At 46.4% G+C, this 14,558-nt stretch overlaps 1 protein-coding gene across 6 annotated transcripts in view; it reads right to left on the bottom strand.

Annotated features, from left to right (window-relative positions):
- arhgef10la (Rho guanine nucleotide exchange factor (GEF) 10-like a) overlaps positions 1–14,558 on the bottom strand; it is a 104,573-nt gene that overhangs the window by 54,721 nt on the left and 35,294 nt on the right. For all 6 annotated transcript variants that reach the window (XM_034586427.1, XM_034586431.1, XM_034586429.1 and 3 more), the window contains 4 exons: positions 13,706–13,851; positions 12,694–12,866; positions 9,331–9,446; positions 7,250–7,377 (listed from right to left, as the gene is read on the bottom strand). In XM_034586427.1, the coding sequence (XP_034442318.1) occupies positions 7,250–7,377; positions 9,331–9,446; positions 12,694–12,866; positions 13,706–13,851 (563 nt within the window). The remainder of the gene's footprint in view (positions 1–7,249; positions 7,378–9,330; positions 9,447–12,693; positions 12,867–13,705; positions 13,852–14,558) is intronic.

Below are 14,558 nucleotides of genomic sequence, written 5' to 3'. Positions count from 1 at the left end.
CTTTTAACTCCACGACGTACCTAGCTTGTGGTTTTCAAAAGCTAATACTTTTCAGCACTTTTTACAAGAAGCAAAGCCACTGAGAAGGTATTCACTACAGGACGTTTTTGTCCATTTTGATGTACTTGCTAGTACAACTGTTGCAGGAGTTACACACTTCTCACTGGAGATCGTACCCGGTCACCACAGATACATAGAGCAAGAACAGATGTTTGGGGGTAAGGAGTTATGGGTGAGTTGAGGCTATAGAAACATACAAACCCATTTCCTGCTTGTTAAATCCTTATCTCAACCTTTAGCGCCTGTGAGTCACCTTGTTCGACCAGCGGTGTTTAAATATTTGACTCTCTGCTGTCAACTGAAGTAAAAATAACCTCTTAATGATTAACAGGCTAAAGTGAGACAGGCAGCGTGGCCCCTGCGTTAGCAGTGACTCAGCCGGTGTCTATGCATTGACAGCAGCACTCTGCTGTCCGGATTGATCAGCCTTTATTGGAACTACCAGCAAGCTGTCGAGTCAAGGACGAGTTGTCTTTTTAAAGCACTAAGTAGCTTTCTGAAATAACGGCCATTTCTCAGTCACCTGGGAGGGGGAGGGGGGGCGATGAAAGAGAGACAAGGGAAGTGGAAGGGCAGAGTGTGTGGGGGGGGGGGGGTTCTTCAGACACATGTTATGTATGTACGTCACAATCAGACATCATCAGACATCATTAGAAGGTAACTGAGTGGAGAGCGGTGAACAGCCTGGAGTTCTGCCGCTGCAAATTCATTTTCTTTTCATGGAGGAAGGAAGAAAATGGCTGAGACAGACACACAGAGAGAGGGGGGAGGGAGGGGGAGGGGGAGAGAGAGAGAGAGGGAGAGGGAGAGGGAGAGAGAGAGAGAGAGAGATCGCTGACAGGAACAGAATAAAGTAAGTAAGATCTCAAACTTCCTTGACGTGCTGAAAAAGTGCGGATTTCACAAAGAGGTGTGTTTCATACCATTCGCTGCTTAAACATAAGCAGAGGCAATTTGCCGAAGACAGAGGAGGAGACGAGGTGTGACGGGAATACAACTGCTCGCTGGGTCGGATTCTTTAGGCAACACTTCGTGCCCATATGGCCTCAAACATGCTTAACCGAACGCAGAGTCTCCGATCCCCCCCCCTCCTGTCCGCTGACTGACAGCCGCAGTGCAGGTGTGGTGCACTGCCGGAATGGAGAACTAGACTGGCTGGCAGAGGGGAGACGAGGAGAGCCGAGAGGAAAGGAGTGCTTTAATAAAACAAAACAAGCGAGGGAAGGAGGTAGGAGGAGAAAGGGCAGAAAGGGGCAAGGAAGCAAAGCGAGGAGCCAGGTCCGGCTGATAAACGCGAGCAGGTCAGTGCCGAAGCGCACACGCGTCACACTAATGCACAAGGACGAGACAGATTCAGGAGTGAGTGCTGAGTGGCAGCCTGTCATGCATCCCATCCTCCAGCTCACCTCCAACCCCTCGGCAGAAACAAACAGTCGAAAGGGAACGACTGCTCTGCAAAAAGGGGGATGAGCTGAAGGAGACACTTCAGCGTCTCCTCTGAGAGTTTGTTCGTCCCGCCCTGGACGGATTTGACAAACAAGTCGCGTGAAAGAAGACGTTACAGGTGACAGAGTTAAAGTGGATTCAGGACTGAGTGTGATTTATAGAGGGAAGAAACAAGGATCTCCTCATGGGGCAAAACAATGAGCCCTGAAAATAACACAAACGTCTGGAGGTCGTTCGATCTGAAGACTGAACAGTTACACAAACACAGACTCACTGAAACAGATAAAGATGGATGACATGACTGCTTCCCAAAAGTATATTCATCGCCCCCTGGTGGCCGGCTGCAGTATAGTTGATAAATACCCCATGAACAGCTTCTATATCGGCATCAGGGGCCTTAACAGAAAGTATTGTGAACTCAGCATCTCCGTCGATACTTTTACCATCTTTGCAGACGCCGTTAGCAACTTTTTCCTAACAAAAAAAAAAGCCACCAGCAGTTAATCTGGCAACATAAGCTGCTTTCAGACATGTGCTGAAGTCGGTCTGACCCGGACGACCCCCTGCTGCGTTCTTCATGTGAGAAAAGGAGAAGGTCTTTCTGTTCAAGAGAGTCGAGAGTTGTTGTGAGAGTGGCAGCGAGGTGGAGCGTGCAGCTTGTTACCAGACTGTGCACGGAGGGTTGTTCACAGCGGTTCCACAAGTTTTCAACCTCTTACCCAATTCCACACATTGTCCATTAACACTCCAGCGCCTGTACAAGGTTTTGACCCGGGCTTGTTTTTTTGTGGTCTTGTAAAACAAAGTGCAGTAAAAAAAAAAAAAGGATTATTTTTATTCTATGTGCTTTAGGAGGTTCAGAGTATCTGCACCATACAGAAAGACAAAAAGAGGACATAACCATAAATCAGCTCGCTATATTAAAATGAATATAGGGACAACCGCATGTAGGGGTACGATTAAATATCTCCTCAGTGAACAAACTAAGGGGCTGAGTTTCCCAATTAGTTTTGATTACTGGAGCAGGACCACAAACTTTTCCATTCGACCAAAGGAAATGTGTCGGAGGTGCCGTTCAGTTTCAAGCCCACTGCACCTGGGAATTGGGTAAAAGTCGAGGACTGTGTCTACATGTGAGAAAGCAAAGAGAACCAGTAAGTCTCAGAGATATAGGTGGTGTTAAGGTGGGGGTGGGTGCACAGTGCTATTCACATGCATATCACATAGACTACAGCCCCAGAATGTGATGGATGTTATAAGAACATCTTGAGAAGAGCACTGTGCAGTCCTACTGTGAGTCAGATAAGAAGATGTCATCGTGTGGAATGCAAGTGTCAGAGAGTTCCTTTAAATTGTCAAAAAGCAAACGTATCTAGCTTTGCCAGTTTCTTGGTGATCCGTCCAGTTCTTTTTGTGCAATCTTGACCACAAACAAACAAACTGACAAGGGGTGAAAACACAACCTCCTGGGTGGAGGTAACACGACCAGATAGCTGTGTGCATGACCAGACATCGCAGGAAATAATTTCTCCCTGATTCGGGCGGGCCAACCTTTGAAGTGGTGTCCCGCCACGCAACCTGTCCACAGCACAGCCCTGCTCATACATAAGTGATGATCAGAGAAGCCCCTCTGCAGTCCAGACACCGACATGAGGTCATAGGGATTCTCCAGAGCGTCTCAGGGAGCACGTCTGTTCGGACTCTCCATCAGAACAAACCAGATTCCAAACCAGTCGTATGAAACTTTACCATTCGCCTCGCAGGCAGCCTGCACAGCCTCCGTGAAAAGGCCCGTCACGAAAAAAAAAAAAAAAAACAAGGCTCCAGGCTTACAATACTGTCCCTTCATGTGTGCCATGCTGGTGGGAGACGAGGATGAAGCAACAAAACACATTTGGTTAAACTATGAAATTTGAACTGTGTATCCATCACTTGCTGGTGTGGCCTGTGTGTCTGCGTCTGTGGCTGTTCCAGGAGACGCAGTAAAAGGAGGATGTTAATGAACTGCTGTCACACGTAGGCTGGTGCCTTTGAGGCGGCAGTCAGGATTCTCCCCACGTATTCAGTCTGTTTGCAGTGTGGAGGCTGTGATGTGCTGCCTGACTGCAGAGAGTTGCTTGCGGCCAGACAGAAGGGGACCGACTCAGTACAGGGGGTCCCTGCTGCGGTCCCACTCTCACCAGCCGAGCAAAGGCTCAGCTCAGCTCAGCGTGTGTGCGTGTGTGTGTGTGTGTATGTGTGTGTGTGTGTGTGTTTTCCCCTTTGTCTGAGATGCATGTTTACTCATGTGCAGGTGGATTGTGTGAAGCATGTGTGACGACATGCAACATGGTCATTGGGATTTGTGGAAGCTCCCTCCTGCCCTCGTCAATTCACCACTTACTAATGTTTGTAACACAACAGAGAACGATGGCCAGTGTGTGTTTGTGTGTTTGCTTGTGTGTGTGTGTGTTGGCGAGAGCGCCGGAGCCAGTCCGCCCGCTGATCTCTCCTTCAATCTGCCACTTCTTCACCCTGGGTAGTGTCAGAATGGTTTGGGCGCCCGCTGTGCCACCTGTCACCCCCGGCCCAGAGGCTCGCTGCCCGTCCGGCTCCCCGACTCCCAGGCCCGGCCTCAATTAGATTTCTATCACACGGCCAGGATTGACTCATTTTCCCTGCAGGAGCCTTCTCTCTTTCAGCTGACATTGTTATCTCTCACCTCTCCACGGAAAAAACACCGTGCTCATCTCCAAGTATGATTTCACCGCAGAAGCTGCTCTGCATTATTTGACTTTTAAATCTTTGCCTGGACGTAGGGGTGGGAACCCCCCCCCCCCTTGTCACTGCTAATGACATTATCACAGAAACTCAACTAACAGGGTACCCCTCGAAGGGGACTTTGGGGACTCTCTTGTAAGCATGACATCTGGCTCCAGCAAACATCTGAGTAAGCAGATTGGTCCTGCAGGCCCGGTGTGACAGCCGATGAGAAAGCTGGGAGATGTGGGAGAACTGATCTGCACAGCTCTGCTGCTCAAGCTGTCACTTTAGCTTGGCTTGGCACAGTTAGATTCTCCCTGGCTCTGAAGCATTAGGCCAACTCCTCTGACTGCCGCTGCCCTGCCGGCACCGAGCCAACTCTTTCATGGGGGAGCGCGATCATCACCCTCACTCTTTCTTTTTATCCTCTCCTTCTCCTGCTCAGTCTCTCAGCAGGGCTCGAGCTTATTTTTTTCCCCCGTTCTTTTGTCCTCCGCTGCCTCTTTCTTATCCCCTCCACACCAGAAGCCGCATAATGGGATCCATTATAAATTTACCATTATTTACAATTCCCAGTTTCAGTCGAGTACTCTGAGGTACTCGCCGCTCTCCTCTCTGCATCTTTGTTCCTCTCGAGTACGTGTTCAGTCATGCGGAAGTCTCTTTACCCACCAGGATCCACTTCAACATGTTAAGATGAGCACTTTAACATCCTCAGCCTGACGACCGAACCTGCGTGTACAGTAATTATGCGTGAAGCTGAGAAACACTGCAGCCGCAGCTTCTTTAGTTTGGACTGATTCAGTCAAATCGTTGACTAGGTTTACATAAACAGCAATATTCTGACTATAGACTGTATTTCTAATGAGACATTAGTAAATCATGAGTTTCTAGTAGAATATTCCATTAATATTCTGATTTACATGTTATCTGATTATGTCTCATGTCAAGATTAAGTTACTTCAAATCTAGGAAATGCTGTGAAAACTCTACATAATGCAACAGTCAGAAAACAACACCTCTGAATTAGATTATTGCTTATTCCAGGTACAGTCTTATAAATGACAGATTGAGGACTATTAAGAATCAAAATAACTTATTTATCTAAAGTTTCTCTTGTGTAGTAAAAGAGGAAAATGCTTTCTTGTTGTTTGTCCTTTCAGCACCGACACTGTACAGTTGAAACTATACGGATCAGAGTCGAGCGGTTCAGGAACATAATGGAAAGCGTGTCTCATTCGAATCCAGCCAAAGGAACATTTTGTGAACGGTAATCATTATTCCATCCAAGTACGGGAGGAAATGAATTATTTGAGTCGGGTAATTACCCAGCTCATGACAGAATAAACTGTTCTCGCCTCTAATTTGCTAAAGGTCAGGGTGTCCTGTAGTACCAGTGAGAGAAGTGCATGTATATAACCACAATGTCCCGGACTTTAATTCACCTCCTCCTGTATTTCATTCCACTTTTTTTCCACTGTGCAAAAAAGGCAAATTACCAAAACAGTAAGAGAAAAAATTAAATGTATACGTTGCATTTAAAAAGCCTGGCGTCTTGTTTGGTTGCAGCTTTATGCCAAAATAAAATATTAAATTGTTTTCCTGAAGTCTACACAGAATAACCCATTACTAAAATACCACACACACTTAATATTTAGCTCTGATGTCTCTCAGTTCCTCTCGTCATCTTTGAGATGTTTCTAGACCTGGATTGGAGTCGACCTTCTGTACATTCTATTGCTCCAACATGAATCTACATGGATGGAACGAGCCTCCTGCAGAGCTCCGAGACGAGATTGTGCCAATAAAATCTGCTGTATTGAAGTTTCCCAAGAGCACAGCAGGCTCTATAATCCTGAAATGGAAGAAGTCTGGACCAACCAGGACTCAGACAGACGGGTCAAACTGGGTCCCTCAATCTGTGGGGGGGTAAGGGTGACCAAGAACCTGATGGTCACTTCATCTGAGCTCCAGAGACCCTGTGTCCTGACTGAGGCCAATCCCAGGCCTCATGTCTGGTTTCCTCCGGACATGACTCTTAGAATTGAGGCCAGACAGCTCAGTCTTGGTTTTATCAGAGCAGAGGATCTTGTTTCTCGCAGTGAGAGTCCTTCAGGATCTTTCATGTGTTGTTCGCTGACGAGAGGCTTCCGTCTGGCCACTCGGCCGTGAAGCCCTGATCCACGGAGTGATGCACTTCAATGAGGGCTGTCCTCTTTGGAAGGTTCTGCCTTTTCTACACAGGATCTCTGGAGCTCAGCCAGTCTGACCATCAGGAACCTGCGCTCTCGGGAACCATCAGTGCAGCAGGATCTTTTTGTAGCTTTCCCCAGATCTGTGCCTGGACACAAATCCTTCCTCTGAGCTCTGCAGGCTGCTCCCTCCACGTCATGGCTTAGTTTCCTCGTGTACTTACATTATACAAAAACAGTTTTTCTAACCCAGAAATATCACAAATTGTATTCAAGGTGACAGGATGTGACCTTGAAGAACCCATTACATTTTGGTGCAGATTCAGTTCAAGTGTTTTGTTTTCCCTTTCTTTAACATTGCAAGTGCGTATTTCAACATTTGTATGCAATTTGGTGCAAATCCAATAAAAAATTCAGATGGAGTGAATTTAAAAGTGGGTTCATAAGGGGCCTGTTGGGCCTTGGAGGAGCTTTTAGTTTGTATTAGTTTGCAAACATTTCTAAAAGTTAGTTTTTGATTCTGAGTGTACAATGATGAGAGATAAATGTGTTTTTCTCTATTTTAGTTCAAGGGTTCAAAATAATAGTGTGAATATTTTCTGACTGCACTGAGACTACGCAAGTAAAGCAAGTTACGAGCACAGGGAAAGGTTTTCATGTTGTAGTTGTTACCTTTTGTGTTTTTGCTGTTGCTTCTGTGCTCATTTGTGTTTTTGCTGTTGCTTCTGTGCTCATTTGTGTTTTTGCCAAACATACGCAGCCGATTTCACCTCTTATTTTATGTCTGAGTGTGAGATGCTACCACTCACTTGTCTGGCCTGCCGGGCACCTGCAGGCGTAAGCGACATTTGTTAGCGCTCTGGATCTGCTCCTCTTTGATGCGAATGAGCCTCTGCAGAGCCAGGCACCAGTCCTGGGCCACAGTGGTGTTCAGGTTCTTTGATGGGGAGAAAACACACACAGTTAAATCTTGGTTTTTCAGCATTCAGTCGAATGCCGAGCAGAAACACGAGCACATGACATGCATACTGAGCGCGGGGCTCCTCTGTAGATGCACTTCCTTGTTAATGGTCTCACACGCAGACTGAGAAACAACAACACACCCGCGGAGACAAACTGCAGTACATTATTTGAGGCTACATAGTTGTGGCGTTTTTTATCCCCTCCAATGTAACACCGAATTCACTTCAACACCGGCATCCATTTACCAGTAAAACCCGGTCCCTCAAGTCAAATAGAATCAAATCAATTCTCCGAAGTCAATGAGCTGTGCAGAAGTATTTTGTCTATTTGTTCTGTGGACAATATTATAACGGAGCGGAAAGTGAAAATCAGTCATTTAGTGCCAGGCCAATATGACTTCTCCTGAGGACATTGTGCTAATTAAGTGCAGGAAGGCAAAGGTGCCACCATTAGCCTGAGAGGCTCTTTGGTGATTGCTGGAGTGTGCCTCCCTGGCCGCGTTGTGTAGTGAATGGTACTGTTACTGCGTTAGCGGCGGGCTACTGGGACGTGTCCCCATTCGATTGCTGCAGGAGGCGGATCTGGTTTCCTTTGCAACATAGCAAATGACTCGTCTGTGGAATGTATCAGAGGGAACATCTCATTCCTGCCAGTGTGACACTGTTGATGAGCAGATAGATGGCAGACTCCGTGCTTTCAGAAATTGATGATTCAAGGAGCATGCGAGGCCGCACTTTGATCACATTTTAAACATCCAGAATCCATCGTGCAGAAAGAGATTTCCCAGTGGTTATCTTTGTACCATCCAAACTTGATCTCTTAAAGTTTGCACTGACTCCAGCAATTTAAATTAACTGTGCATACTTCAGTTTTGTCTTCCCGTGCCTGTGCGATTCTTAGGCGTGTCCCCAGGACTTTGGAGCTATCGCGAGGTAAGCTGCAGTTAACAGAATCCACTCCATATTTCATAGATTTTCAGTCAATATCTTGGGATAACTGGCTTATAAATAATTTGTAATGCTGAAATCAGTTTTTTAGAGGAGAGAATAGCACGTTTGAAGGTCAGTCTGTAAACAAACTGTTTTTTTTTTTTTTTGTAAAGACGCCAATTTGAGCTAAAGCAGCTTTTTTTGTTTTGTTTTAAACCTGAGAGAACAAAGCTGTCCTGTGCAGAGTTGTGTTAAATGTAATGAACTGTGAGTTTTGTGGCTTAAGCTGCAGAATCAGTGGGACTGAGGCCCCCTATGCCTGAGATCTCACATTACATGTGGTGTATGATAGAGTTAAACATGTACAATAGATACATGGGCCTCATTAACCCATTCAGGCATGATGCAACATATGTATTTACCTTTAAGACGTTTGTGTGCTTCTCCATTTAGAGCCCGATGAGCAGCGTGTGCGTTTTATATGATATCATCTTTTTCACTGTGCATTATGTGAAATGTACTTTATTGGTTTTTCAGCAAGTTTTTAACATTGCATTTTCAGACAATGGCTGAGATCGATATTGAAGCAGTTAACAGCAGCGTTTCATACACAGCGATAAAAATTAAAATGAAGATTTAGACCCAGACGATGTTCCCGCTGACACACTCGGTTGGAAACAGACGAGTTTGGGGGGGAATCTCAACGAGTCGGCCGTCTTTATTGTTTTTTTTAAAAATGTTCACGAAGGGAGAAGACAATGATTTACTATGAAAGCCAAATGTTTAAGCTATCTAACATTTTGTTTATTTCATTACTCTATTTGCTTGAGAGGCTGAGGCTGATAATTCTCTCTCGGTTTATTTGCTTTTTATTCCTATACATTGCTTTGGTCTTTCAGTCAGTTAACATCTGCACCACCTTGATTATAATCAGGGTGTCGTTGTCGGTTGTAATATTTCAATTTATACGTCGTCGAATGCCAGTCGGGCGCACATACCTGGTACGTCCCCTGCAGCGTGCCCACAAGCAGCGTGACCTCCTCCACCACAGAAAGGTCATGTTGTAGCTCCTGCAGCTCCTGGTAGAGCCGAGGAGGCCCCAGGATCACTTTACCTAGGAGATGACACGCAAGGGTATTACCGACATAATAATAATAAAAATAATAATACATTTTATTAATACAGCACCTTTCATACATAAAATGCAGCTCAAAGTGCTTTAGAATAAAATCAAAGACATGAAATAAGATCAATAAGAACACGTTCACAATAAAACTAAGACTTAAAGACACAAAGACATAAAACTAACAAAAGGTATAAAAAGAGATACAAATAAATAAAGACAATGGTGATAAAAAACAGATCCAACTAATTAAAGGCAAGATCATAGAAATAAGTCTTGAGTTGTTTCTTATATCAACAGAAGTCGCTTGTCTGTTTTTTCCAAACTTTTGGTGCACAGCACATAGAGAATCGAGTAAATTGTAATAATACATATTCCAATAAAAGAAATACACTTATAAACTGTGACGTCGTGACAGCATGAAGCGATCATACGAAGACAAGAAGGTCACATAGCAAGATCTCACTGAAACTCCAGTGGCGCGAATAAGAGGTTTGATGTGTAGACGGATCGATTGTCATTATTTGATGTTGTGAAGTTATGAGTAGAAAAAAAGAAAAAAGAAAGTAGATGGAGAAACTGTTATTTGGAGCTATGATGCCCTTTCGCTGGCCAAAAGGAATGCAGGTGTCTCATTAGACGCAAAATTCAGCATCGATTCGCTGCCTTCAAAGTCTCTCTCTCTCCTCCTGCTGCGGATCGATAGCCGTGTCTCCCCCTGTCTGCCGCGCTCCGTCCCAGCTCCCCCTGGCCCACATCTACCCGGCAGCAGGTTCCACGAGAAGCGCCTAATTAAATTCTGCTGCAAGATGTTTGCTCCAGAGCTGTCGTGCCCTGTCACCGCCGCCACATAATATAGTGGAAGAGCCCGGCCAGTAGGCGGGCTTAGTGAGGCAAGCTCCCTCCGAGGGGACCCGCTACCTTTTGTCTATCCACGTGCATAACTGGAGAGAAAAGCCATGAGAGGAAAGGGAGTGGGGGGGGGGGGGGGGGGACGTGGGTAGGATGGGATTGTTCATTCTAAAAAGCTCCATTGTAGCATTGGGGGTTTAATGGGATTTTTGACACGGGCAGCCAGTGGCATCTGTCATCTGTGCACGGAAATCAATAGGTGAGACATTTGAATATAACGGGGGTGCTCTGTGAGCAGCGAGAACAATGTACTTCCTGTGCTCCCCGCAGAGAAAAACCTGAACCCCTGCTCAGATGCGTCGACTCCTCTGGGGCCCGCTGTTGGCTACGGCCCGAGAGGTGAATGTGCTGAGTTGTAATCCAAGCGTAATCCCGTTGGTGAGGCAGGATATGGTTTTCACACTCAGACACGGCTATCCACGCCGGCCGCCAGGCACGTATATAGCTCAGTGGTGTGGAAGGCCAGGGCCCAGAGGGGTCCATCCCTGCTCTCTCCGGAATAAGTCAGCAATCTTAGCGGCTGTGCCAGTGACGCTTGTCAGTGGATTTAAAAGACAATGCAGCTTCAGCACCTGCATCAAAACCCTCCACTGATCCGCCGCCAAAGCCCGCTGGTGGACTGACTGAAAAACGGCGCTCCTGACAGCAGGTCAGAAGAGAAATAGCTGTACGGGAGGTGTAACGGGGGCAGAACAAGGTAAGATAGCATGAGAGCAAACAACAGGCGCAGTCGGCTTTCGGGAGAAAAAAGAGCACATACTCTGGCAGGTAGAAACACACAGGGAGAGCGACTGCCTGACGGACACACAGGCAGAGAAGACTGAGGAACAAACAGGCCTGGAGGCTTCTCCCGTAAAAGAAGAGCACCAGGACCTGCAGAAGATGAAGAACGACTCCAGGGGTGAGCTGAGGGAGAGCAGGATTTAGACTACACACCCCACACAGTGACATCACAGGGGGACTGAACTATAAATAGACAGGGCGGCCTGTCTGAAGGAAAAATTTGGGGAACGGTTCCACGGATTTGCACACAGACGTGATTAAGGTGACTGCAACTTGTCGAAGAGGTGGTACAAAATAAAAAAAAATAAGAAGAAGAAGAGAGAAAGTTGGAATCGGAACCTGAAGGGGGTTTAACATTTGCAGAATTAGACGCAGAGCCAGGCGCATCGAGAGCTAACCTTAAAAGATCCCCCGGCACACGGGTGCGCACCACCTGACAAACAGTGGAAACTTAATCCAGGCAGAATCTAAGCCAGCTCTCAAAACAGTAGCTGGTTGCTGAGCATGACACGGGAAGCTCTGAAGAAGGCACCATTAATATTTAAGTCGCGGAGCTGCAACTTTAAAAAGCCTGTACCATAACATCCCGATAAGGTTTTGTATCGCCCTATTCCCATGACACATTTATCAGGGATCTCGTCAAGCTCTGTATACACCGGAGCTTTGCGAGGGGGTGGTAGGAGAACGAGTGTTTCAACCAGCGATTCCTATCTACTGCTACTGGCTCTCTAATTGGGCCTGGAAAAGGGAGGGAATAATCTCTGCAGATTGATGACTCCACTCTAGATGTGTTTGTGGTCTATCAGAGAGTGAAATGAGACTGTGGGGATGATGCAGCAGGGGGCTCTCTACCCCCCTATCGCTCTCCAAGATAAAACACCCCAGGCAGATGGGAACAAGTGACCGTCATCACTATCCTCCTCACAAACACATCCTCAATCAGAGTGACAAGCAGCGCGGATGCATCTCCAGGCCTCCGCGGGACACTGGCGAGCGGAAACAGATTAGCCTCGCTGAGTCAGAGAAAGGTGCTGAGACTAGTCGAGTCAGTGCGAGTGATGAGATTAACCTCGAGAATGACACAAGTGGGAGAGGAACGAGATACGACTGCTCATGGTTTGGGAATTTTTCTAAATCGGGGGCCATAATCAACACAGAGGGGCCAAACATCCAGGTACCTGATTCAGTGAGGTGCATATTTAAGTCATTCCTTGTTTACCTTTACCTCTTTATTGGATATATTTTGAAAATTGTTCCTTGTTCAAGCTCATTTTGTACCTAAATTTTTTTTTATATTTCTTTAAATGTGGGGCCAGTGCCCCCCTGGACCCACCACTGTATCCGTCCTTGTGTTCATGACCACGACGACTGACCTTAACTGAAATTTGAATCCAACAGGTGAACATCTCTTTGTGCAGCAGCGTTGTCATGGCTTCAGGTTTGTTTAGTAGAGAATACTGACACATCAGGGGCCAGTCCCCTCCTGGCTCCACCCCTAGCTCCACCCCTGGCCCCACCCCTGGCTCCACCCCCTGGTTATTACCTGAGGTGCAGGCGCCACCCGTCCGCTTGGCCCCGCTCTGCTGGAAGAAGGTGTCTTTGCCTTGAGGGCCCTCCTGCCCCGCCTCCACAACTTGCACCTGTTGCAAAGGGGCGCTCCACTTCATGGTGTACTTGGGGCCCACGGGGACGAGGCTGCTGATATCTGGAGGCCCCCTGGTGGATGTGAGAAAAGAAAATTAGAAGATGGAGGTGAGAGGGGAAAACAACCTGAGACAAAAAAATCCCCTCCCCTGCTAAACAGCAACCAGACGCAGCTTTTGAAACGTCAGGGAGACGACCCGGGGAACTGGAATTAGAATCTGTATTATCACCCGTGTTCCTCCACCAAAAAAAAATTGTACCCCTAGCTGTGAGGAGGAGTTCATTGCTATTCATGTATTCCTGTAATCACGCAGACAATCAACATTGTGATCGGTTTGTCAAGATCCTGGAGGGCAGACAAAGTCAACTTCGGGACACTCAAGTTGAATGAGTCGTGGAGCGATAATTACTCTGAAGGCTGAACAAGAGAGCTCTAAGCGACATTTCTGACAGCAGCTTTGCAAAATAAACAAAATCCCCTTTCCTGTTTACTTCTCTCAAGAGAGAGAGAGGGGGGGGGGGGGGAGAGAGAGAGATGTGATCAACGGCGCTGTCATAGCAAATAAATTGGAAAGAAACTAAAAAGTGTTTTATGTCAGTAATCTAGGACTCCTGCAGTTGTAGTTAGGCATTCTAGCATTTGTTTAAAGCTGATAAAGCTCCTGCGACTCCAGATAGTGCCCGGAACCCCCCAGCAGCCGTCTCTCTTTACCATGCAGTTTGCCAAAATATTTCCGTGAAACCCAGGGCATCACATTAGAGCCCCGTGCCACCTAAATGTGCAGCTTGGCAGACTCCCCCCTTTAAGAAACTCACACACAACTTCATGCTAGAACTAGAATTATGGACACGTTAGTTATTCTTGACAAACGAGGGCATGCAGCTCCGCTTGCTCTCCAACAGGGACTTACTTGACATTTATGTTTGCACAGATGAGAACATCATCAAAGAGGAAGACCTTTCTCTCCTTTGACTTCAGGACTTGTCCACGCTCGCCGTACACGGTCTCAATGAGCGTCTCACAAAGGACCAGTGACCCCTGCTCCGCGTTCAGTTGCTAAAAGGGGACACAGCAATCAGATCAGAGGCGGAAGGAGACGGCGGCACAAAGGGCCCAGTACAGACGAGTTCAGTGCCTGGAGGACGCAGGAGTGAGACTCGGCGGAGCAGACGTCTCATCGGGGATTAGCGGCACATTCATACAGCTGAAGGTCGTTTAGATGTGCGTATATGTTTACACAAGGGGAGCGCACACACAACTACAGTCTGTACATCCTGCTAATTTAGTGGAAAGAGAAAAAGACTGTATATGCTCTCTATCTTTGCCTTGTACACGTCTGTAGTAATGAAAGACACACAATGATTTCCACCATAACAGGGCAACTACATTGGGATAAGTTTGCCCCATGCACACTTGTACACACACAACACACACACACACAACAACACACACAACACACACACACACACACAACACACAGTATTTCAGTTATACATGTTCAAACCGAAAACATAAAACAAAGATGATGGATAGTACTTCAAATAGTTTCTCCTGTGATGCCTTTGGGTATGAGAATGTATTCTAATACAAGTTGATGGGATCCTTACACACGAGTGTAATTGGTACACTGCAGTTCCAAGGTAAAAATACTTATTTAAATACTCATACAGATTCACTGCTTAATTCGCTCACGATATTTTTTGATATCAACAAGGTTAAATACTTGATTTCCATCGTTGCATTTTAAAGAATTAATCAATTGT

This window comes from Hippoglossus hippoglossus, chromosome 5 (assembly GCF_009819705.1).
Source record: "Hippoglossus hippoglossus isolate fHipHip1 chromosome 5, fHipHip1.pri, whole genome shotgun sequence".
NCBI classification, from domain to species: domain Eukaryota; kingdom Metazoa; phylum Chordata; class Actinopteri; order Pleuronectiformes; family Pleuronectidae; genus Hippoglossus; species Hippoglossus hippoglossus.
The sequence above is the reverse complement of the archived record's forward strand: the minus strand, read 5'-3'. Positions and strand labels throughout refer to the sequence as shown.